This window comes from Peromyscus leucopus, chromosome 6 (assembly GCF_004664715.2).
Source record: "Peromyscus leucopus breed LL Stock chromosome 6, UCI_PerLeu_2.1, whole genome shotgun sequence".
Lineage (NCBI taxonomy): Eukaryota > Metazoa > Chordata > Mammalia > Rodentia > Cricetidae > Peromyscus > Peromyscus leucopus.
In genome coordinates, this window is record NC_051068.1 from 95,505,120 (window position 1) to 95,529,700 (window position 24,581).

General features: G+C 43.4%; 1 protein-coding gene across 4 annotated transcripts in view; it reads left to right on the forward strand.

Annotated features, from left to right (window-relative positions):
- Pde5a (phosphodiesterase 5A) overlaps positions 1–24,581 on the forward strand; it is a 192,900-nt gene that overhangs the window by 145,339 nt on the left and 22,980 nt on the right. For all 4 annotated transcript variants that reach the window (XM_037207047.1, XM_037207046.1, XM_028881454.2 and 1 more), the window contains exons 12-15: positions 4,739–4,885; positions 10,267–10,392; positions 12,115–12,209; positions 19,920–20,007. In XM_037207047.1, the coding sequence (XP_037062942.1) occupies positions 4,739–4,885; positions 10,267–10,392; positions 12,115–12,209; positions 19,920–20,007 (456 nt within the window). The remainder of the gene's footprint in view (positions 1–4,738; positions 4,886–10,266; positions 10,393–12,114; positions 12,210–19,919; positions 20,008–24,581) is intronic.

The following is a 24,581-nucleotide window of genomic DNA, read 5'->3' on the forward strand; positions in this document are numbered from 1 at the left end:
ACTCCAAATACTACACTGAATAGATATGGAGAGAGTGGACAGCCTTGTCTTGTTCCTGATTTTAGTAGAGTTGCTTTGAATTTCTCTCCATTAAAGTTGGCCATGGGATCTCTGTTAACTACTTTTATTTTATTGATGTATGTCCCTTATATCTCTAAGCTTTCCAAGACTGTTATCATGAAAGGGTGTTAGACTTTGTCAAAGGCCTTTTCTGTATCTTGTAAGATGATCATGTGGTTTTTGTCTTTCCCTTTCTTTATATAGTGAATTACATTTGTCAACTTATGTATGTTTAACCATCCCTGCATTTCTGGCATAAAGCCTACTTGATCATAATGGATGTTCTTTTAGATGTGTGTGTGTGTGTGTGTGTGTGTGTGTGTGTGTGTGTGTGTTTGCAAGTTGGTGAGTCTTGCCTATGAAATTCCTGTTTGAATTCCTTACTTTTTCATTTCCAGATTTTCCTCAGTTTGGGTTTTCTTTATTGATTCTGTTTCTCCTTTCGGGTCTTGAACTGTTTTATTTATTTCATTCCAGTTTTTCTTTGTGTTTTAAGGGATTTATTCATTTCCTCTTTAGGGACCTCCATCATATTCATAAACGTTATTTTAAGGTCTTTGTCTTGTGCTTAGCACTGTTGCGGTTCTCGGGGCCTGCTGTGGTAGGATAGCTGGACTCTACTGGAGACTTTGTCCTGGCTGGTACTGACTGTGTTTTTACCCTGTTGTCTGAGCATCTGGGTTTGGGATGACTGTAATTCTGGGTGCTGATGTCTGGTCTTGTCTTTGTTGGGTGAGCGTTTTGTTCCTTGACTTCTGTTGTCCTCTCTGGTTCTTAGGAGGTTGTGATGGCTGTGTGTTGCCTTGAAAGACGTTCTTCTGGGATCTTGATAGGTGTGGCCACTGGAGCTTCAGGGGAAAGTATGTTTCTCTGTATTGGGACCGGACACTCCGGAGTGGGGCTGGACTAAGAAGGGGAGGCTGAGGGGGTCCACCAGAGGGAGGAAAGCAGGATGTCCCACCAGGATCTCCTTCACCCCCTGGGAATGGACAGAGAGAACGAGGAGAGGCCACATCAGGTAGTCTGCCCCATAGCTGGGGATGAGACTGGGTAGCTGGACTTAGAGAAGATGAGGGAGTAAGACAATATGAAAGCTTGCTTCCCTGCTTTGCTGGCCTACTTGCTTCTCTGGCAGGGCTGGCTGGTGGGTTCCCAGGGAAGTCCTGCTGGAGTTGGGGGCTGGGATGACAAGATGAGGGGAGGGAAGAAGAGCTGAAGGGGAAGGTCTGTATGATCACCTGGAGATGGGGGGCAGGCAGGGAGGGGAGGCTGTAGCAAGTGGTCTGCTACGGAGCTTGGGATGTGACTGGGGTGCCACATTCACCGGAAAAGGGAAGTGAAGATCTGCAGTTAGCCTACCTGTGTCCCTGTCTGGCGTCTCACTTTCTAAATTCTAGTACGTAAAACTGTACTAAAAGAAGCTCTGAGAATTGTACCAGACTGCTCTACCCCCAAATACGACACACTTCGGCCTCTGCTATTAAATGGAAAATGTACAATATTTCATCTTCTGAAACAGTGAGAAAAACAAAGAGAAAGTTGACATCTTATATGATGGAAGAAGAAGGGCTTTAAGGGATCTCTGACTTTCTCAAGCCTTGTTAGTGGCCAATCCACGTTCTGAACCCCGTATCTGACTACAAGGCTCTCATGGAAAATGTGTGCGTGTCTCTGCCGGGTCAGTTCATGGAGTCTGTTTGTGCTGTGGTGTGGTAGCGAGTGAAGGCAGAAAGGAAGCTGCTTTCCTGTCAGTCTGAGAGCCGGAGAATCCATGCACAAGGGAGAGGCCTGGGCTGTGTGGGCCGCCTCCCCTGCAGCTGTAGAATATGCCTCGTGGAAGAAAAGGAAGAGAGTGTCCTGCTATAAGAAAAATAATGCTTAAGAATAAAACATCTGTTCTTGTCTAGTGGAGTCGCTTAAAGAAAGCAGCTGCTCTCTGTTTCCTCCTCCTCCTCAGCTGGAGTTGCTCCATCTCTGATGCTGGAAGCCACTGTAAACAGTGAGACCTTTTTCTAAACATTTTCAGTTGTCTTCCCCGTTCCAGCCCACAGTAAAGTCCATGGGACTGGCTTTATAGAGTACATATTTTCTTGTGAATTTTTGTCTTAGGGGAAGAGTCTTCCAGAATGGAACAGTCTGGTGTATGTGAGGAGAAACATGACAGCCACCATGAGCAGGTGGAATAGCTTTGAAGGTAGGGGGGTTATACAGCTCTCAGTTCCTCTGGGAGATTTTAGTATTATGATGGCTTTCGTTCAGGAAAGTTGAAGGGAAGACGGGAGAGTGCCGTCTGAATGTTAGGAAACTTAAAGGCTTTGGCAACTCTTTCCACCCTTGATATTACTTTTCTCAGTAAACAAAAGGCTCTTTTCATCAGGCCACTCTCAGCCTGGTAAGGCTCACACAAATAGTCATACTCAGTTGCATTCCCCTAGAGCAAATGGCCCATGGGTTGGGGGAGCAGCAGGCCCTACAAGTTCAAGTAGCCATTGGCTCCAGCAAGAAGACAGGAGAGCAGTGAGGCTGCCGGGGCTCCTTGGCCTTGGCCTTGGCCAGTTACTCTTTCATTGATGCTTTAGAAAGATCATGTTCCTGCTTAATTTTCCTAACACATAGACAGCATAACAAGTCAGGTGGTTTTGACAGCGAGTTTGGATGAACTTGCAGGACTGCCCCAACACGGGCAGGCAGGTCCCATGGGCCTCATCCTCCACGGAAGCTTTGGAACTTTAAGAACCTTGGTGCATGCCTATCATGCCAATAGTGGCAAAGCTAAGGGAGGAAGATCACAGGTTCCACGTTAGCCTGAGCTTTGTAGGAGGCCCATCTTTAAATAAAATGAGAATTGTTGTGTCGCGTTAAGCAAAGAGAATAAGATTCAATTCCCCCCTTCTCAGTTACTCTTAAGTATTTATGCTAATTTATAGAAAAGCATAGGAACCATGAAAGTGAGTTACAGTCATTGATGTCCCTTAGCAAGTGTTCCCAGAGAGGGGCTAGCACCATGGGGCACTTAGTCCTACTGTAGGTGGTAAGTCCTACTGTACGTCTGCCCTAGGGGAATTTAGCAACGAGCAGAGGCTCGCTGAAGCCGATGGTGCAAAGGAGGAGAGACCGATGAAGAGAACAAGGTCTTTGAAGATGCTCCGGGGGCTTGCTACAATTAAATGTCTATCAAGTCAAAGCCAAGGGTTTCAGTTAAAAAATCAGAGCCACCCCTTCCAAAATACAAACAAAATCAGCTTCCCACGGCCACCTGCAGCGGACTAAGTGGAAATTCCCACACAAGTGCTTTTATTAACCCTGTAGGTGATTGACATGCTCAAGCTGGGTGAGAATCCACATTAGTCTACGCTGTAGACTCTACAGAGTAGCAGTGAGGTCAGATCTGAGCTCGGCAGTGTGCTGTCTTGGAATCCCGGCTCCTTTCCTTACCTGCCCTCTTTGTGCCTAAGTTAGTGTAGCTAAAGAAATGGGTGCATATCCGTAAGGTTTTTGTATGAATGAAATATAAATTGCTTGGACCATTATTTTTACCTTGCTTCCTGCTTGACTTCCAGGAATGGAATAGTTCCAGATAGTTGCATCTGTCAAATGAATCAGAGGTATAAAAGGGCCAGATTATCGGTGTCCTCTGGGCTGCTTTCCATTTGAAGTGCAGTCTCATGGCGGCAAGCCTCTCTCTTTCACCTATCTGGAATCCTATTAGTTAAGCCCTTATGAGTCGGTTTAAAAGGCGTAGGGGGATCTTGTGATAAAAGAGGTCTAGTCTATTGCAGTTTGCTATCGCTTGACAACATACCTGAGAGAACCAACTGAAAAAGGGGACGTTTATGTGAGCTTATGGTTTCAGAGTTTGTAGTACGTCATCAAGTCACGTCAACTGCTTTGGGGTCTGGGGTTGACACAGTGCATTATGGGAGAAGCCTGGTCGAGCAAGCTGTTCGTCCCATGGCATCCAGTAGTGCTTTCAGTAAGAGGAAAAGAAGGCTCCAGAGTCTCCCATTCTAGGGCATACTTCCAGTAATCTAATTTTCACCCCGAGTTCCGCCTCTGGAGTATTCTACTACCTCCCGTGTGCTGGCTAGTTTTATATAAGCTTGACGCAAGCCATTTTGGAAGAGGGAACCTAGATAGAGGAAATGCCCCAACCAGATTGGCATGTGGGCAAGCCATTGTGCATTTTCTTGATTGATGATTGACGTGGCTAGGCACAGCTGGCTGTGGGCAGTGCCACCCCTGGGCTGGTGGTGCTGGGTGCTGTAAGAAAGTAGCTAATCAAGCCATAAGGATCCAACCAGTAAGCAGCACCCCTCCATGGCCTCTGTACCCGTCCTCGCCACCAGGTTCCTACTTTGAGTTCCTTCCCTGACTTCCTTGGATGACGGACTACACTTTGTAAGATGACGAAATCTCTTCCACCACAAGTTGCTTTTGGTCATGTTGTTTTCCACAGCAATAGAAACCCAAACTAAGACATCCCAATAGTACTAGGCTGGAGAACAAACCTTTAACATAAGACCATTTTCGGGAACTTTCCAGACCCCAACCACGGCAATGCTGAAAGGAAAGATAAAATAAACAACATATTTTGTTTTCCCACAGAGAAGGAAGAAAACGTCGTGACTAACTGCTCTCTTAGTTCACAGCTTTATTTCATTGTCTTCTCTTCATCAAGGCTGCTGTGGTACCATCTGCCCAAACCCTTAGAATTACGGACTTCAGCTTCAGTGACTTTGAGCTATCTGACCTGGAAACAGCACTGTGTACCATTCGGATGTTCACCGACCTCAACCTTGTGCAGAACTTCCAGATGAAACATGAGGTAGGAAGGCAGTGATGGCCTTTGGTAAAAATGGGTGTGTGTGTGTCTGTGTGAGTATGTTTGTGTGTGAGACAGAAAACTGGACCTGACTAATAGCATGTAATAGGGGTTTTCCGTTTTAATGATTAACATACCCTTTCCTAAGAAAAATCATCAAAAAATCATTAAAAATGCATTCATGCCAGGAAGTGGTGCACGCCTTTAATCCCAGCACTTGGGAGGCAGAGGCAGGCGGATCTCTGTGAGTTCAAGGCCAGCCTGGTCTACCAAGCTAGTTGCAGAAAAGGCGCAAAGCTACACAGAGAAACCCTGTCTCGAAAACAACAACAACAACAACAACAAAGCACATTCATTAAGCTGGGCGGTGGCGGCACACACCTTTAATCCCAGCACTTGGGAGGCAGAGGCAGGTGGATCTCTGTGAGTCTAAGGCCAGCCTGGTGTACAGAGTGAGTTCCAGGACAGCCATGGCTACATAGAAAAACCCTGTCTCAAAAAATCAAAAAACAAAGGATGCGTTTATTGGATTCCCACCAAGTGCCAAGCTCCAGGTTGAAGGAGACAGGAGAATTTTACTTACATTAATAGAAGTGCCAAAGCAGGTGGCAGGAGACGCTGGGTGGGACGCGGGGGCGGGGAAGGTGGCCAGAGAAGCAGCTGGAAGGGTGAGCAGCAGAACCAGAGCCTGGTAAGCTGGCAAAGGGAACTAACTCCCCTCCTCCTGACAACAATGGCGACTCACTGAGGAGTTCAAAGCCTGAAACTATCTTGACGTCATCACCAAGATAACAATGTAGATTGGACCTGCACTAGGGCCGTAGGTCCTAATGAGGCCAGACTACTCAAACGAGGTCATTTCCGCAGAGCAGAAGCGAGGCCCTTGGAGTCCCAGTCTCCAAATACAGATTTCCTATGTAAACTTTCTGTCTTCAAGGCTTTTGTAGTTCTATTAGCCCTCCATTGATTCACACAATGAAAAGTTGCTCACATGTTCTCTGTGATTCCAATGCTGAGTTGACCCTGCTCTCCAAGGCCTCACAGTACTGAAAGAAAACTGAGGGTGGATGTAACTAAGGTTGATAGAGTGTCATTTATGTTCCTGGAGACCCTAATCTGATTCTTTCTTAAATTTAACCAAAGTTCATACTACTTTTTCTTCAATGAAAACCAAACAGTACAAATAGGTTAATAATGGGTCTCTCTTGTCTGAGTGGTAGTTAAGGGAGGCTGTGTTGTTTGATTATCCCAACAAGTTCTTATGAATGGATTTCATTCATGGATGAAGAAACGAAGCCATCACGGAGCAGAAATGTCATGGGCTTCAATCATAGATCCCTTAGTGATCAGTCCACATTCACTCGGACATTCATCTCCCTCATTTTCAGTTTCCTCACCAGCTAGAGTAAATGATGTTACTGCTCCGTGGGAGTCTGCATGAACTACATATTCATCTGTATATTACATGCCTGTATATGTACGTGCTTGTAATATCATACATAATCCACAGATACAGCGAGCATGTCAATTATTCCCCCTTCAGGCCAAATTCGCTTACACTGTACGAGATAGGGCTCACTTCAAAAGTCTGCTCTGTAGATGTGGTAAGTTCACATCTAGAGTTAGAAGTCCTAAATATGGATCACCGTTTTACTTTCCCAACTTGACCAGATCCATGTGTTCCTGGAGCGTTCACAGCTGTAATTAACAATGACCCTCTTCCAAGGGCTTGGCTAGAACACAGGAGTGAGATGCTCTCCCAAAACTCCTCTTGTTGATTTACTTTTTGTTTGGTTTATAGGTAGTATTTGAGGATTGGCTAATACAGATAGATAGATCCTCATTTTTTCTGGCAATCCTTCCTTCTGATTCTTACCCCTATCTTAATGTTAAAAACAAAAACAATAGATCCCTTCAGTGCCATACAAAGAAACACATGAACAAGGTAGAAGTAGTTCCTCAAGGCAATTTCTTTTGGAAACAAACAAACAAACAAAAAGAACATGGTGACCCAGACTGGACTAGCAAGCACACCGGGGCAGGAAGTCCACTTCCTTTTTATTCTAATGCAGATGGTGACTGTGTGTTTTCCCCGGGCTCTGGCCTCCCAGTCCTTGAGATTGGCTAGTTTTAAAGGGCTCAGTGCAAAGGCCGTGGAGGACAGTGATGTGCTGCTGCGACCGACCGCCGACTTTCAGGAGCGGAGGGAGCCCTCTGCATAAAGGAAAGCTTTGCGGGGTGGAGGAGATTAAAAGATTTGAAGAAAAAAAAAAAAGATTTGCATAAAAGCTGTACACGGTGGGGTGATTAAAAGATTTTAATTCCTTTACATAAAACTTTTACAAGGTGGAGGAAATTTATGGAATATTGGTACTTTGTGGGTTAACTAACTTTGATTTAAAAAAAACAAAACTTTTTTTTACATTTATTCTGGGCAGCATTAACCTAGCCGTTAGGATTATTCTGGTTGAATTTTCTGCCTAAGTAGCTAGTCTTCTCTTTTATTTCAGGTATTCTTGTCAGTAGAATTTTAGGTGGAGAGGTTGCCCCTATCAAGTGACATTTCACACTGAACCACAAACCTTCAGCATTAATTTATGCCGTTGCCTGTTACCGGTCTCTCAGAGTCCACTTTATTAGGACAACACGTGCTGATTGTGTTTCCACGTCTGTTCTTTCTGTCTGTACCCCACGAACTGTATATGCTGTGCTTCTTGCCACGGTCCCTGGGAAACACAGGTCCTTTTAGCAGCTTCTTAGTCATGTAGGAAAAGATTTTTCAAACGAGCTCAGAATCTCAGGATCATTTTTATCAGAGGTTAAGAGAAATAGCAGGAAAGGTAAGATGCGGATCTCAGCAGCTGCCAGGAGCAGAGGAAGGGGGAAGGCGGGACTTTTGTGAGTAGGTTAAGCCACACAGGCTCAGCATGGAAGTCTGTGAGCAGCCGCTCGCGAATGGAAGGTCTTCAGAGAAAAAAAATGCCCAGAGTGTCAGCGCAAGCAGGTTTAGGGTTTGGGTCAGTTTGGTTTGGAAAAAGGAGATAGGAAGAAGGGAAAGAAAATGTTATTTTCTGAGTTGGAACTCAGAACGTGGGCAGGCTTAGCAGTGAGTGTATGATCCCTGCATCAGCAGCAATGGCTTCTGGGGGCTGGGAGTGCACATCTCTCTTGTTATGACATCCTTAGGTACTTCCTCCTTCTCTTCACCTTCTGGCTGTAGGCTGTCCCCTCGAGGTCCTAAGACTATCCTTTTTTTTTTTTTTTTTTTTTTTTTAATCGCAGACAGTCTTTGGCCTTCCTCAAAGGTGTTATCAACCACTGACCAAGCCTCTTTACTGATAATTAACTTGAACCCTGTTTCAAATTCTAATATTTCCCCCTCCCTCTGAGACTCAGGAGATAGAGTTCATTGTATGTTGTGATGGAGGGGTCCATCCTCAAAGAGCCCCAAGCTGATAGGTTTTTACCAGATTCCTAACAGGAGTTATTTTAGCCACGGTTCAATTGCAGGGTATGTATACATGTTTAATAATAACTTTAGGTTTTGAACTAGTGAAGGATATATTCAGACACCAAATTTTCCAGTTATTTTCATTATTTTCCTCCCTGCTTTAATTAATCACAAGAGATTTTCTACACAGTGCTAGTGTGTACTCTCAAAACATATCAAAGTAAAACTTGTGGCTTTCGTTTCAAATCCTCCTGCTGTAGCTGGTCTGCCATGTTTCCACCAGAGTGTTCAGAAGGGGCCAGAGTAGGGAAATCTGAGATTTCAGTGCTCAGTGAGCGCACATCCACCTTGGGCACACAAACCTGCTTACACAAGGGTAACTCACAGGGCCCAATGCTCAGAGATCCCAAGGTTCTTGGTTGGGGAATTCCCGGTGAACCGAGCCACAGACCTAGAAGAAAAAGTTGTAAAAAGAAAAGTGATTATGCCAAGTCCTCTGTGATGGAGCCGTTTCCACCAACAGCCAAGAGACTCGGGCTCAGCCCCCAAAGCCAATCACAAAGCTGAAGACTTTGAACGCTGCATTCTTTCCCCTTATCCTTTTTCCAGTCCTCAGGCAATGCTCTTTGTGTTCGCAGTATCCCCAGTGACACACTTGGGGAAAGCACATACTTGTTTTTATAAAAATAGAGTAAATCATTCAGATTTTAAGAGAGGCAGACTAGTAACACAAACAGAATCACCATGCTTAGATCATGGGTCCCTGAGGCTTTCATTTAATACTCCACTTAGAAGTTAAATAAATCCCAACTTGGGAGACTTCCTTGAACAATTTTGCCTTTCCCCTCCCCTTCCCATCTTTTAAAATAATTTTTTTTCCATATGGGTCCCAGGAGCTTTCCTTTGTATACATTATCTCCAGATGTTGGTATCTTGGTGGCCAGACATTAACGGTGCCTAACACTTAGGCCGAACGGAAAGTGTAAAGATCTGATGAAGAGGGATTAAGACCTGTGATTCTAGTTTGTCCTGAGACCTGAGCCTGACACCTCGACCCCAGGCCACCTTAGATCCTTGCACACCAGTGTGCAACCTGAGAGCATGGAGAGAGCTCATTCCCCAACACTCTTGCACGTAGGGCTCTGGATTCTAAGGAGGACGCGGGGGAATATTTTTTATAAAGGTAGTTAGTGCCCTACCCTTGACAAAATACCTTTCTTTGAAATATTATCCATTTTTCATCTCATCTAACTAGGTTAACTTGGTAGGTTCTGGATTGAGCCGGCTGTATTTGAATTCTGGCCCTGCTCCTTATAAACAACCATCACTGACAGGTTGCCTATTTGAGTGTAGGGTTCTTCCTTCTCTCTCTCTCTCTCTCTCTCTCTCTCTCTCTCTCTCTCTCTCTCTCTCTCTCTCTCTCTCCCTGAAATAACTATTCGTTTTTTTCCTAACATATATTTTTATCGATTATTTGAGAGTTTCACATAATGCCCCTGATCACATTCACTTGCCTGACTTCCCAGGTCTGCCTCCCTCTCCCTTATGACCTTCTCCAAAGAAAAGAAGAAAAGAAAAAGGAAACACACACACACACACACACAAAAAAAAAAAAAAAAAAAAAAAAAAAAACCAGTCCAATTCATATTGCCCATATACTCACTGGAGCCTGGTGAAACTTCCAGTGGCCGGACCCTTAAAGAAAACTGAATCCTCCCCCACCCCCACCCCCCACCAGAAGCCACAAGAAGAGCCATGTGAAGCCATGTGAAGAGTGTTGGTTTCTTCCTTTGTGAAAGGATCAGAATAGTCATGCTCCCTGCACGCCCTGAGGTTGTAAGGATTGAATGTGATTGCTGCAAGGTGACTGGAACTTAGACAATGATGACTAACTTGGCAATTATTGTCACTCTTCATCCTTCATTTCCTAAAGGTTCTTTGCAGATGGATTTTAAGTGTCAAGAAGAATTATCGGAAGAACGTTGCCTATCACAATTGGAGGCATGCTTTTAACACGGCACAGTGCATGTTTGCTGCCCTGAAATCAGGCAAGATTCAGGTACTACAGAGCCATTCAGAGCCCTGCTTAGTAGAGATTACAGCATATCTTTTCAAAGTATTTTTAATGTGCAGCTATGGTCATTGAATAATTTACCACATAGTGACTCATGGTTGGTTGAAGATAAGTACCACAGAACAGTTGGCTGTTAACTTTCTTTCATTTGTAGTAAATACGATGTAGTCAAACCTCCCACCTTCATGTTACATTTTAGCAGTCTTTGGACAAATGAATATTTCTGTCAGAGGAAGACATTGAGAGAAAAATAGTACATTTATCAGATTCACAGTCAACTGCTCCATAGCAGAATTTCTCAAAATTCACCAAGTTCTGTCATAGATCGTTGTCTGTCCTACTCTGTGTGGAAGGCGGTCACTTCTATAAGTGCTGTTTCAGACAGGTTTTGGTTTCATGTGCCTTGATCGCAGGCTGTTGAAGAGGAAGACCAATGTAGAAAACATTCCTGTAAAGCATTCAATTCCAGCCAAATTCTATTATATCTCTGTCTTTAGATTTTATCTTCAGAGGGAATTGACTAGTTATTCTGAGTAAGTGATTCTAGGTATCTGTTACATAATTTAAATTCAGAACTTCCCAGTTTTAAAAAGTAAATAAAAAAATATTATTCTCTGTCAAATATCCTACTTCCAGGGGTTGCACATTTTAAATGGCCAATTTTAAATGAAATGAGTGGACTTGGGTTTAGCTTAGTGACTGAACTGGAATAGCCTGTGTAAATCCCTGAATTTGATCACTGCATATAGAAAATAAATAAAAGAAGAGCCGTTGTCCAAGAAGCCATACAAAATAACATAGTGCTACTCCACTCCCATAGAAGCATTTCTAAGACCATAATAAACTTACTTTGGGTCGTGCAAGAGTCCTAAGATTCTCACTACCGAAAGCTACCTCTGGCTTTCATGATGAAGAATGAGATGATGCTTTTTACACATGCTTCAAAGCTTGTAGTATTGGGAGTTCCAGGATAGAGTAGCATGGCATTTTAACTTGCATTTCCTTACTAACGATGAGAATAGCACTGTAAATAACATAAATGGCAAGTACTCAAAAATAACCAATATGTAGCTTGGGCATATATTACACAACTTTTGAAAACAATTTTTCCCCCAGTAATCCCTTTATTTGTCACGTTGTCTAGGTTCCTTAAGGATATAACAGCTGATCACAGAGAGTAAAGCAATGGTTACAAAAAACAAGAGAAAAAGATAATTAAAGTTTGTTACAATTATTCCACATGCATGAAAGTAAGATTCATGACATTAACTGTGGGTGGGCAGATTGTTCTTTTTTTCACTTGAAAAAGTTATGTAGCGTATGTGTGTATTTGTGTGCACATAGGTCATGATACATGTCCGGAGGTCAGAGGCCACTTTTTGGGAGTCGGTTCTCTTCTGCACTGTCTGTTACCAAAACTGATCTCAGGCTGTCGGGCTTGCAGAGCAAGCCCTGTTACCCGCTGAGCCCGCTGACTGGTCCTGGAGTATTCATTTTTGAAGCATTTCAACCTTTTCTGTTATCCAGTGACATTTGTAATAGCTCTTGGTGAATGACAGTGCAGATGATGAGCCCCAGAGCAGAGTTTCTAGAGTCTCTGTGACCGCCGGCACAGGAGTGCAGGAGTAAATACTGAAAAGTCACGGGAGAACACCCTGCCCCGTGTTTTGTCTTCCTTTTTCTTGACTTCAATGCCTTTGCACACAGAACAAGTTGACGGATCTAGAGACACTTGCGTTGCTGATTGCTGCTTTAAGTCATGATTTGGATCATCGCGGTGTGAACAACTCATACATACAGCGGTAAGATGGTTTCTCCAAGAAAACAGTATGTTTCTGCTAAATTGCTGGACTGTGTTTTAAGTTAGAGCTACAAAAAAAAAATGCTACAAATTATTAGTTGGTCAAGTTTTATTACATAGTCTGGCTATGTTTAAGGAAAATAGGAGGCGAATGCAAGTGTAATAATACTATATTGATCACATTTCAGGCCTGAAGATCAAACAGTGTATATGTTTAAAATCTTATTACATAATTACTGTGAGTTTTGCTTTAATTTTTGTACACTCAACTTAAGGGCTTCTTTAGAAAACTGTGGGGGCTGGAGAATTAACTCAGTGGTTAAGAGCACTGGCTGCTCTTCCAGAGGTCCTGAGTTCAATTCCCAGCAACCACATGGTAGCTCACAACCATCTGTAATGAGATCTGGTGCCCTCTTCTGACATGCAGGGACACTTGCAGGAAGAACACTGTATACATAATAAATAAATAAATCTTAAAAACCACCACACCACCACCACCACCACCAACAACAACAACAACAAGCCATGAAGAAGAGTCCAGAAGTGTTTTTTTTTTTTACCCTGGAGTAGAAAGACATTATTTGAAGAAATGCTTAGTGTGGCCCTGCTTAATTATGATGCTCAACAGACATTTTAGTTTTAGTGGATGTTCTATCACAGTATTAGAGAACTTGAGCTCTGTGGTCAGGCTGTGGCTCTGCCTGAGTTCCTGTGTAGCCTTGGACAAGGAAGCTGATTTCTCTAGGCCTTAATTTCCTTTAAAATGGAGATAATGCCATCCTCATATCACGAGGTTGGTGTATGTTTCCAGAGCCCACACACATCACCATCAAGTAAAAGGTTTGATGTATATTGTGTTAAATCCTAGCCACAGTTACTAGAGTTGTATCAAGTGTGATACTCTCACAGACTGACTTTACCAGTGCGATTCTAACCACTGGGACAAGAACTTTCAGCTACCTGCAAGGTCCAACACTTAGGTGGCATTTTGTGATGGCAGCTGAGCTGATAAAACTGATAGTTGAAAAGTCTGTTTTAATGACAGGATCTCTTACTACTGAGTGCTTTTGTAAGTGAGCCAGTCTCATGAGGGAGTTCCAGGTATCTCCAGGGTGTGTGAGAAAGCTCATTAGTGGCGGTCCCTTTATGTGACAAACAGAAGATGTCATGTAAGAATTCTAGTAAGCATACAACCATGTCCTGTGCTGCCCTTCATGAAGTAAGAGAGAACATCCTTGCCCTGTCACACCTGAAAACCTAAAGATTTGGAGAAGAAACTTGGTGACATGTCCTTTGTCCCTGTGCCTTATTTGTGATCCCAAGTGTCACATAAACATTATTGACAAAGGAGAGCAACAGGAAAGGCTCCACAGTGTGTCAGTCTGTATAGCATGGCTATACTCCCTGCCTAGTTCAGAAAGGAACACTGTATTATTAGTATATATACGGTTAATTATTGTAGAAATTGCTCTCATGTTCCTCTATATAAGTGAAGAAAAAATTGCAACTTTTATCTTTTATTTAAAAATAACTACTGTTAAACTATTAAAAAAACACCAACCATTATTATCCAGAAGAGCTTCTGGAGAGATGGCATCTTCTCTTTAGGTAAGAAAAATCCTGGAGGGACAGGGAGTCTGTTGTAGAATATTAGTTGAAGATGTGTTACATTCATTTATGCTGTAGAATGTTTGTTTAATGATGCAAAGATGTGTTGCATTCTTTTATGTTGCATTTGTTTAACTCTGCGAAGCTGTGTTACTTTGCCTGTTTAAAACACCCGGTTGGTCTAATAAAGAACGGAATGGTCAATAGCTAGGCAGGAGAAAGGATAGTCAGGGCTGGCAGGCAGAGAGAATAAATAGGAGAAATCTGGGAAGAGAGATTGAGGAGCAAAAAAAGGAGAAGGAGAGGAGGACATCAGGGACCAGCCACCCAGCTACCCAGCAAGCCATGGAGTAAGAAATAAAGAAAGGCATATATAACAGAGAAAGAAAAAAGCCCAGACACAAAAGATAGATGAATAGTTTAAGTAAAAAAAAACTGGTTAGAAATAAGCCAAGCTAAGGTTGGGCATTCATAAGTAAGAATAAGGTTCCGTGTATTTATCTGGGAGCTGGGTGGCAGGCCCCCAAAGAGCTAAGAGTAAAAAAGCCAGCTACAGGGGGCAACACTACACAACACATAGATTGTAGAAGCTCACTTTCTCACACACAAAGTAGACCGTAACCAAGCAATAACTCTAGAAAAAGCTAAAACAGTTCAGAGACTGTTATTTCTTCTTCATCCCTGTGCTTTGAGTAAAGGAAAACAGGTCTTTTTTGTTCCTTGCTGGTAAAAACTGGTATTTAAAGTAGGATTTGCTTCACAAGTGGGCACTTGAGGTAGTAAAGTACTGTAATCAACCCTATATAAAGTTCTGACTTCTAGAGAGGCATACAGTACCCAGAACCCATGAAGTGTCCAGACTGACACATAGAAAAAAATAGAAAAATAAATATAAAGAAGGTAGAGAAATAAGAGCAGTTAGTCACCAAGAAGGAAATGTTCACGAGTAATGGAAGGACGTGTCCATGGGTAATGGAAGGAGATGTCCATGGGTAATGGAAGGAGATGTCCATGGGTAATGGAAGCAGGTGTCCATGGGTAATGGAAGGAGATGTCCATGGGTAATGGAAGGAGGTGTCCATGGGTTATGGAAGGAGGTGTCCATGGGTAATGGAAGGAGGTGTCCATGGGTAATGGAAGGAGGTGTCCGTGAGTAATGGAAGGAGGTGTCCATGGGTAATGGAAGGAGATGTCCATGGGTAATGGAAGGAGGTGTCCATGGGTTATGGAAGGAGGTGTCCGTGAGTAATGGAAGGAGGTGTCCACGGGTTGTGGAAGGAGGTGTCCATGGGTAATGGAAGGAGGTGTCCATGGGTAATGGAAGGAGGTGTCCATGGGTTATGGAAGGAGGTGTCCATGGGTAATGGAAGGAGGTGTCCATGAGTAATGGAAGGAGGTGTCCATGAGTAATGGAAGGAGGTGTCCATGAGTAATGGAAGGAGGTGTCCATGGGTAATGGAAGGAGGTGTCCATGGGTTATGGAAGGAGGTGTCCATGGGTAATGGAAGGAGGTGTCCATGGGTAATGGAAGGAGGTGTCCATGGGTAATGGAAGGAGGTGTCCGTGAGTAATGGAAGGAGGTGTCCATGGGTAATGGAAGGAGGTGTCCATGAGTAATGGAAGGAGGTGTCCATGGGTTATGGAGTCAGAAACTGAAATCCTCCTCCTTTCTCTTAAGTGATTTGAGAAAACTACTTTGATGTAAGGTTTTCCTTGAGTAGGAGGCTCTCCCTTGGCCCACTGTTGGCCCTTCCTCCCTCCTCCCTCCCTCCCTTCAGAAGACTGCCATCACCAGGGAGTCCTGCTGGTATCCTGTGATATTTTCAAGGACACTGCTTCCACTTCTCTCCTCATATAGGAGGGAAGGAAGAATGCTCTCAGGTGAAGTGCCAACGCAAGCGCTGGTATAGACTGTGGCTGTAGTTCAGTTGGTCGAGTGCTTGCCTAAGTATTCATGAAGCCCTGGGTTTGACCCTCAGCACCATGTTAACCAGACTCAGGCAGCAGAGGCAGGAGGATCAGAAACCCAAGATTAACTTCAGCTACAGAGCAAGTGTGAGGTTAGCCTGAGCTACACAAGTCTCTACCTCAAAACAATAAAACAAAATGAGTGGTGTTTAGAACACAGTAGCTGAAGAACAAACATTCATTTAAAATTAGTCATAAAACTTGCATTATAGAGAAAGTTTCTGTGTCAGGCCTGTAGTCAATATCATAGGACTTACATGTGTGTTTATTTGCTTAGTTTCAAGTCCAATGATTATAGAATGATTCAGCAAAAGTATGCTAGTATGTTAGGCTTATGCATAATGAGCAATTGCTAGAGTTTTTGTTCTTTGCTAGGCAGAAAGAAAGCAATGTGGTCCTGGCCTGCAGTTCCCGACCCTTGAAATGGCAGTGAAGGAAATCAGTGAGTCCCGAGTCATCTAATCAAGTGGACTTCAAGGGTCCATCAGAGAAGGAGTTTGGCCAAGCATAGTGTGGTCCATATTCACTGTTCATAGAGAAAATGAGACTTACGCTGGATGCTGAAAAGTGGGTGGACTGTCAGATGAAGGACAAAGACATTCCAGGATGCTGTGAAGTGGGCACTTCATGGCACAGCAGTAGTAGACCAGCAAGAAAACAGACTAGCAGGAGCCACAAGACCCCCTCAAGGGAGGGATGGAGCACTCAGTGGTATATACTAAGATTGATAGAATTGGTAAAAGGAATTGTTGCCACAGGCAATAAAAACATTATTTAGGCAGAAAGTCACAGCATGAACCACATGGTAAACAGACTGAAATTAGAACCACAGAGCTCAATTGGAAAACTGCCACCACAAGCCAGGTGTAAACTAGCAATCACACTGAGTGGATGGAGGGGAAGAGGCCGGAGGAAGGATGGTAATTTGATGTAGGGAAGCTAGATATGTATGCATGAGGAAAGGAAAAAAAGCATGACTTCTAGTCTAAAAAACTGGAACAACCACCGTGCTGTAATGAGCGGGAAGAAGTGGGGATACGGGCCACAAAGCAGTGGAGATTCCAACCCAGGGTCCTTATGGCTGACAGACGGAATCGAGAATGCTGTTTGTGGAGGTGAAAAAGAAGCCCGGGAGACAGCACTGCTTTTCTCACAGGACGTTTATTTTGAATCAGTTTTGAAGGCTGTCTGTTTCTAGTATGTTTCCTAATACCACTATCCAAGACAGACCAATAACTGTGCAAGACAGGAAAACGCAGAGAGAGTATGCCAGTCCATTAACTGACATCAGCGTGGGAATAAAATTCCACAGCGGTAGTGGTTTAAATAGGTCCTTCTGATGTGCCTCAAATAGAGGCAACATGAATACATTGGTTTCCATGCTTTTTTTTTTTTTTTTTTTTTTTTGTAAACAGGAAATCTGAGGCGTTTTTTTCACCCATTGCTTGATTCATGAATTTGTATTTTTAGAATGTAAGTAAAGACAAACACATTTTGGCATTTGTCTGCCTCACAAGCCCCAAATCCTCTCTAATCTGAAGCAGTTCTTTCTGCTTCTCCTAAAAATGTGAAGTGCGTTTGGTTTGTATTATATCCATGTAATTGCATTTCTTACACCAGCTCCCAACTGGGTCAGTGGACAGACATTGCATAGAGCCCTGCAGCCCATGACAGTGAGAGGCAGTGAGGGGAAACGCTTGACCTGCCGGGTCTGTCATTTATGTCATCCTTGGGCAAGTGACAATACCTATCTGAACATTTGGTCATCTATAAAGCAAATGCAGAAATGCCCATTTTACAGCACTCTGCCTAGGTTCTGCTGAAGCCCTGGTCGGAGATAAAAGTTGGTGTGTGCATAGCTTACTGGTGAATGTGGCCTCAAGGAACACAAAGAAAGGCCTGGAACGGACCAGGGAAGGAGGGCTATTATCCAGATATATACTCCTATGTATGAGCAACTGGTACTCAATCCTGCCAGAGGAGATTTGGAGGAAGCTTACAGAAGGAGACCCCGAGCCACTCAGCTTTTAGGCAGAAGGCAGTTACCTGTAAGTCCCCTCACTAATGAGTCAACAGTGGTCCCCGGGTCTTAACTCATCTACTGGTCAGTGAGCGTGCAGCTCCCCAGCTCACTGCCGCGGGCACCAGCTCTAGGGTCAGATGAGAGGTACCTAGGGTAGACCAAGACAAAGCAGAGGGCTTTCTGATTGACACCCATGTGGAGTCTGTTAAAGTATGAACGAAACGCTCTATCCCTGGCTAAAGTAAGAGGTGGGTGGGAGGATTCTGATACAGTACTTACACAGTGAAATCCAGCAATAATAAACCACATGGCACAGTGCCTGCCATGCTACACAGGCTCTTGATGAATGGAAACTCTTACACCAGGGAGAACAAAGGTCAGCACAGTCCAGAGGTTTATAGTCTGATGAGGTGAAAGATTTAATGGTAGCTAACACCTGCTAGATAGATCCCATCAGATGCCAGCAATGTGTCCGCTAACTTCTAAGTTTGGGGCTTTTCATTTATGTGAGTTGGTTGGTTGGTTGGTTGGCTGGCGGATAGGTTCCAGGACATGTTCCCATCTTGTATCCTAGGCTGGCCTCTGACTAAAGCTCCTCTAGCCTCAGTTTCCCTAACGTACCACCCTGCTTCCATTGCCAGCGTGCTCCTTAATTCTTTTGTAACTGAGAATAATGACACCTGAAAGCTTTTTCTTTCCGTATTCCTGGAGCGAATGAGGGACATGATTGTTATGCCCACGAAGTTGACTTTAATATGAAAGAACAGAGAAGAGCAGGAGTCCATGGAAAGATTCAGAGGAGAGGTCGCAGACGCTCCTTATCATAGCCTGTTCTCATCACAGGCCAAGTCCTTGCCAGCTCCCATGTGATCCACCTCCACAGCAGCTCTCAGATAACTCTCCTCCACCTCCTTCTGGCTGCCGCTGCTTTCACTGAGGCACTCCTGCTTCAGCCACTCCAAGTGTCCCAGAGTGCCCTGCCTGACCCCGGGTAGGCCACCTTTTTCAACAAGTCCTTCCAGGCAACTCGGTTCATTGTCTGTTCATTTTCTTACACTGAGCTCGGCTCCAGGTCCGTAGTACAGGTCATCGAACAGGTGTAGTGAAGAAGAAAAGTAGCCAAGGGTTGGGAAAGGCCATGTCCAGAGCGGCATTAAGTCGGCAAGATAGGCCACAGTTTAAACAACAGGAGCAGGCGAGGTTGCACGTTCGTATTTTCTAGCACTCTTGTGGGGGCTTTGCCGTCCATAAACCCCATCCCTGTACATTTTAAGAGCAACGCGTTACAGGGTGCTTTTGTCGCTTTGAGGAGGAATCGGGAAGAGTGTGGTTTTTCACAGGTGAAGGGTCGTGAGAAACGAAGTGGAGGACTCTTCCTGTCATGCTTTAGAAGTTGTTCTGTGACTACTGTCCCACACATACAGTAAACAGTACCCTCCCCCCTCAATGTACCCCGCAGGAAGTCTTCGCTGCTTCTCCCGAGTTCCGCTGAGAAAGCTTGCTGGCTGCCCTGCACTCTAACAACCCTGTGACTCAGCATCCTCCTTCCTGCTCTCCCCCCTCCCTCCCTCTCCCCCCTTCCCAAGGCTGTGTGCTCACTGTCCCCCTTTGTCTTGCTGTCCATCACTCACACCGGCTAATCCCATCTCGGTGGCTTCTTTCCTTATATGTAGGCGCACACGGATAAACTAACCTTCAGCCTGAGCATGGGTTCAGAGGAAACAGCAACACGGATTCGTTCCAGATTTTTATGTCAATTGCCGTGTTGAAAATGAAAACCAACACAGTAACACTTAGATATTGTGGAGTGGTGCGTGGCTGTGCCGAGGGCTAGCCGTCTTCTGCCCTTATTCCTCACATCTCTTGTTTTCAATATTCAAACCAGTGACACTGATCTTTGAACCAGAAGCATCCTTATTTGAGAACAGTTTGCGTCAGTATTTATTTCTGAGCGATTACCCACCCCACACACACACACTCTCTCCTCAGCAGGGGAGAAAATGATTAGTGTGGTTAGTGTTGAGATAATTCCGGTTAATGACGGTAATGAACTGGTGAAGTGACATGTTTGGGGACTTTTTGTTTCTCTCTCTCTTCGTCGTAATCACTCAGGAGTGAACATCCGCTGGCCCAGCTGTATTGCCACTCCATCATGGAACACCATCATTTCGATCAGTGTTTGATGATTCTAAATAGCCCAGTAAGTACATCGTTTATTGTTGTGAGTCTTAAAAGAGAGCTGTATAAATGCGGTCTTATTTTTAGGTTTTGGACGTCTTCCCAGCATCATAAATTCTTGGACATTCTCTATTCCTTTTTGGGTAAGGAAGGAATAGCCAAAACATTTGACATCTCTTACAGCCTCACTTCTGGACAGTAAGAACTATCTCATGTTGCCCGTGAAGGGAATTTGATTACTGATCTTTGGTTACTCCAAACTAGAAACAAAACTGGTGCTTTATGGCTCCTGCTCAACTTTTTGAAGAAATGAAGTGGTACATAGAGATCAGTATCTGTTTCTTCTCCTTCCTTCCTTTGAACTGTGCTGGGATCAAGCCTAGGACCTTGTAGCTGCTAAACAGGAGCTTTTCGCCTCATCTGTATCCCAGCCTCTGTGTGGTTGGAGCTCCTAGCTGCTCACAAACTGTTTTCTCCAGGAATGAGAAAGCCATTTGACAACTTGGATAAGTGAATATTAGTAAGTGGAAGAAAACTGGTGATACAGTTTGCTAAGTAAACACCATGTTAAGGAACACACCATTAACAGAATGTGTATCAGAACATTAACTGGCTTGAGTTTGTCTAATGAAACTGGTGGTAGTTTTTATTTTTCTTATTGGATTATTAATTATTCACATTATTTGTTGTCTGTCGGTGTTAACTTTGTAAGAAAAAAATGTTTTTGCTATTACATTAAATAGTCACAATACATGATTCATAATCTCAGGCAATTTTATCACAATGTTTTCATGTTTCCTAGGGTTGGGTCTAGTATTTCCCTGAATGCTAGGGGGTCACATTCTGGTCACTGTTATTACGTCCAACCATAGAATATACTGTTCTCATGCTACAAACCAAAATGGCCGCTCCAGGATCATAGTTCACACTGTGAGGCCAATTCCTTCTGCTCCTGCCCCCACAAGCATCTCTTGTTCATTGCTATGCATTTCTTCTAACTCCTTCCTTACTCACAAGCCTCTGTGCTGTTTCCGACCTCTTCAACCGGAGAACAGGAAAGCGGAATGGGCAAGAAAAGAGGTCTGGCCTTTCTTACCACCTGACATTGTACCACTCTTTGTACCTGGTAGGCATTTGTAATTTTATCATCCCTGCAGAGCACCCTTGTGAGGATGCTCCACATCAGCTACAGAATGGCCAGCCAATCTTGTAGTAGGAATCTTAAAGAGTCTTATTAATAAAATCAAACCTGTGGCCAGTTATTGGGGTGAATGCTGGAACGTCAGAGAAGCAGAACAAGCCACAGCTAATTTCACCTAGCCAACTTCTCAGCTGGTCTTGTTTCCTCAGACTGGAAGCTTCTGTGTCCTCATCCTATTGACTCTCAGCTGAACTGCTGCTCAAAAGCCTGAAAGCTTAACCAGCGAAATGCTTAACCAGCCAAATGCTTCTAGTACCTGGTCTTCACTCCTTATATACCTTTCTGCCTTCTACCACCACTCCCTGGGATTAAAGGCTCATTTTCTGGGATTAAAGGCATGGGTCACCATGCTTGGCTGTATCCTTGAACACCTGGATTTATGCCTCTGGAATGCTAGGATTAAAGGCATGTGCTACCACTGCCTATCCTCTATGTTTAATATTGTGGCTGTTCTGTCTCTAACCCCAGGTAAGTTTATTAGGGTGCACAATATTTTGGAGAACACAATACCATCACACAATCTTGTCCTGCCTTTAGATTTCTAGGGCAGACTGCATCACAAGTCCATTCTAGTCCCACCTCCCCCACTGAACACAGGAGACATACACAGGGTCTCTCTCCTGCTTGAGGCAAAGGGAATTCTCACCTCTTCCATAATACCGTATTGTAAATAAAAAGTTAGAGAGTTGGGCCGGGCGGTGGTGGCGCACGCCTTTAATCCCAGCACTCGGGAGGCAGAGGCAGGCGGATCTCTGTGAGTTCGAGGCCAGCCTGGGCTACCAAGTGAGTTCCAGGAAAGGCGCAAAGCTATACAGAGAAACCCTGTCTCGAAAAATTAAAAAAAAAAAAAAAAAAAAAAAAAAAAGTTAGAGAGTGTGCAACTTGGGTTGCAGCTCAGAGGTAGAGTGTTTTGCACATGAAAGGCACTGTGTTGGACCTCCCCAACATTGACCAAAAAAAAGTTATGCAAACTTTTTTGGCTCCTTCTTCAGAAAGTTTTTATGAGGCTTAATAGAATGTTTGCTGTAACATGTATCGTGAATTAGTTGATATGTGATTGGTATCACTTTAGTGTGTTGTCTAGGCTGAGCAGTGCAAGCATCATGGGAGCTGTTAGGTTCCGGATTTAGTAAGAAAGTATTTGAAGAGTGAGAAGCAGGCCCTTGTGCCCCCCACTCCAGACTGTGTGAGGCTTTTGGCACGGCTCTGCCTTCCCTCTCAAATCCCATGAACACTGCCTCATGTCCCACAGCCCAGCATTTCCTTCTCCTGCTCCTCTGTGCTTTTAGTGCATTCGGAGGGGACCTCCAGGCCTGCCGGGCCCACTCACCTCCAGAGAGAACCTCTCTGCTTTGCTTTGCGCTCTGGTTTCAGAGTGGTATAGGTTTTGAGTGATCTGCCCCAACACTACTTTTCCCATAAATTATGTTATTTTTAGTGTATAATTTTCCAAAATTGAAGCTGAAGAAACATATGTATGTTAGAGTAGAAACATCTGTACTTTCCTTGGGAAAATGCTCCGTAGCTAAAGCTTTTTATTTATTTTTGGGTAGAAGAGCAAGTTGATTTTTTTTTTCACATGGGTTGCTATAGCCCAACCTGGCCTCTCTTTCACTGAATAGCTGAAAGTTAACCTCAAGGCCCTAATCCTCCTGCCTCTACCTCCCAAGTGCAGGGATTGCAGGACTGTGCTACCACACCCTACCCAAAAAACGTCCTGTTGGTGTCTTATTTCAAGTTCAGTCCCAAAGCAATTACTAACCTTTTAAAAAGTGTATTAAATATTTCCCATCATACTTCTTTTGTTAGATATGTAAATTATTATATAGTATGTTCTTACTTAGCATAGCGTACAAAAATCTGGCTGTTCATTTAGCTGGCTTAAGTTATAAGAGCTGTCTATATAGTTTAGCTTTGTAAGCACAATTAAATAAAAATACAGATTGTATTGTTTGGAGAAAAACTGAGACTGCAGTATCAAAAGATATTTCAGTTTCTCCTGGCAATTGTTTTATCTTAAAAATAAATAAAAGCATCAAATGTTTTCTGAATAGTTTCATTTGGCCCAAATCTAAAATGATGAAATATTTTAAAATAATAATTGTGGTTGTAATCACAGATTTCGCCGTTAATTTAATTCATGAATCTCGTTACTCCCTAATCGCTGTCTCCTCCCCCAGCCAAGCAAACAGCAATTCCCTTACTTCGTTCTTCGCCTCCAGATCTCATTTCTAAAGCTCTGGGTACTTTCTTGGCTCTGACACTTAGAAAGCCATGTGATTCGCTTCACACACGTTTTGAGTGTGACTGAGCTCTGTGCTTTGTTTAGTTCGAGATCAAAGAGCCCCTCTGCTTTAAATTACAGACAAAAATTATAAGATGTTATATAACAAAATCTTTCAGTGATGTATACATGGATTGCCCCTTTGCCCCCCATGCTTTTTCAGAAAAATATTTTACTAATATGGGAAATATGACCTACAAAAATTCCTGCATAAATAGTTCATGGAAAAAATTAGAATGTTTTTTTTTATTATTCTTTTTTGAGGGTGTAATATAATTACATCATATCCTCTTTCTTTTCCTTCTTTCCATCCTTCCCATCTATCCCTTCTGGCTCTCTTTCAAAATCATGGCCACTTTTTAAATTAATTTTTTTTTTTTTGTGTGTGTGTGTGTGTGTGTGTGTGTGTGTGTATTACTAGATATGTAAACATAATCTGTTTAGTCTGTATAATGTTACTTGTATGTAAGTTTTCAGGGCTGATCATTTGGTATTGAATAACGTGTTGTGTGTTCTTCCCTGGGAAAGTGTTTTGCTGCTCTCAGCACATGGATCACTCTCTTCCCAGCATCCTTTACAGATCTTTGAGCTTATGCTTTCTTAGGTCACCAAGTAGTAAGCACCTTTGGCTCTGACCTGCTAACCATCTGTAGTGTCAAGTTCTTAAGGGACACATACAGTTCTCAGTATTGGTTACGCTCTATAAACGTGAACCAGAAATGCTAGCAAGGTTGTTACAGAAGCCTAGAGGAGTGTCTCTTTAATAATGAGTTATCTAGAAATTTCACAACTCTGTTCATATTTATTGATATGATTTTGAGTTTTCATCTTCACTTTTTTTCTGTTATAGTAATTGATCTGCCCAAAGGAAAAGGACATACTTCTTTAGTTTTTAGATTTCAACTCAGTCTCAAGGAGGTTATAAGTTGGAAATCCACATGTACAGAGGCAGGGATAATGTCATGTGGCTGTTCTTATCTTACGTGACAGACTGGTACATGGTGAGAATGAATAGGAAAAATACTACTTCATAGAATATACCTTTTAAAAAGCAGGCTCAGAATACTAGGCACGTGTTTAAGCCATGTGACTATATCTTCAGAGTTTGTTC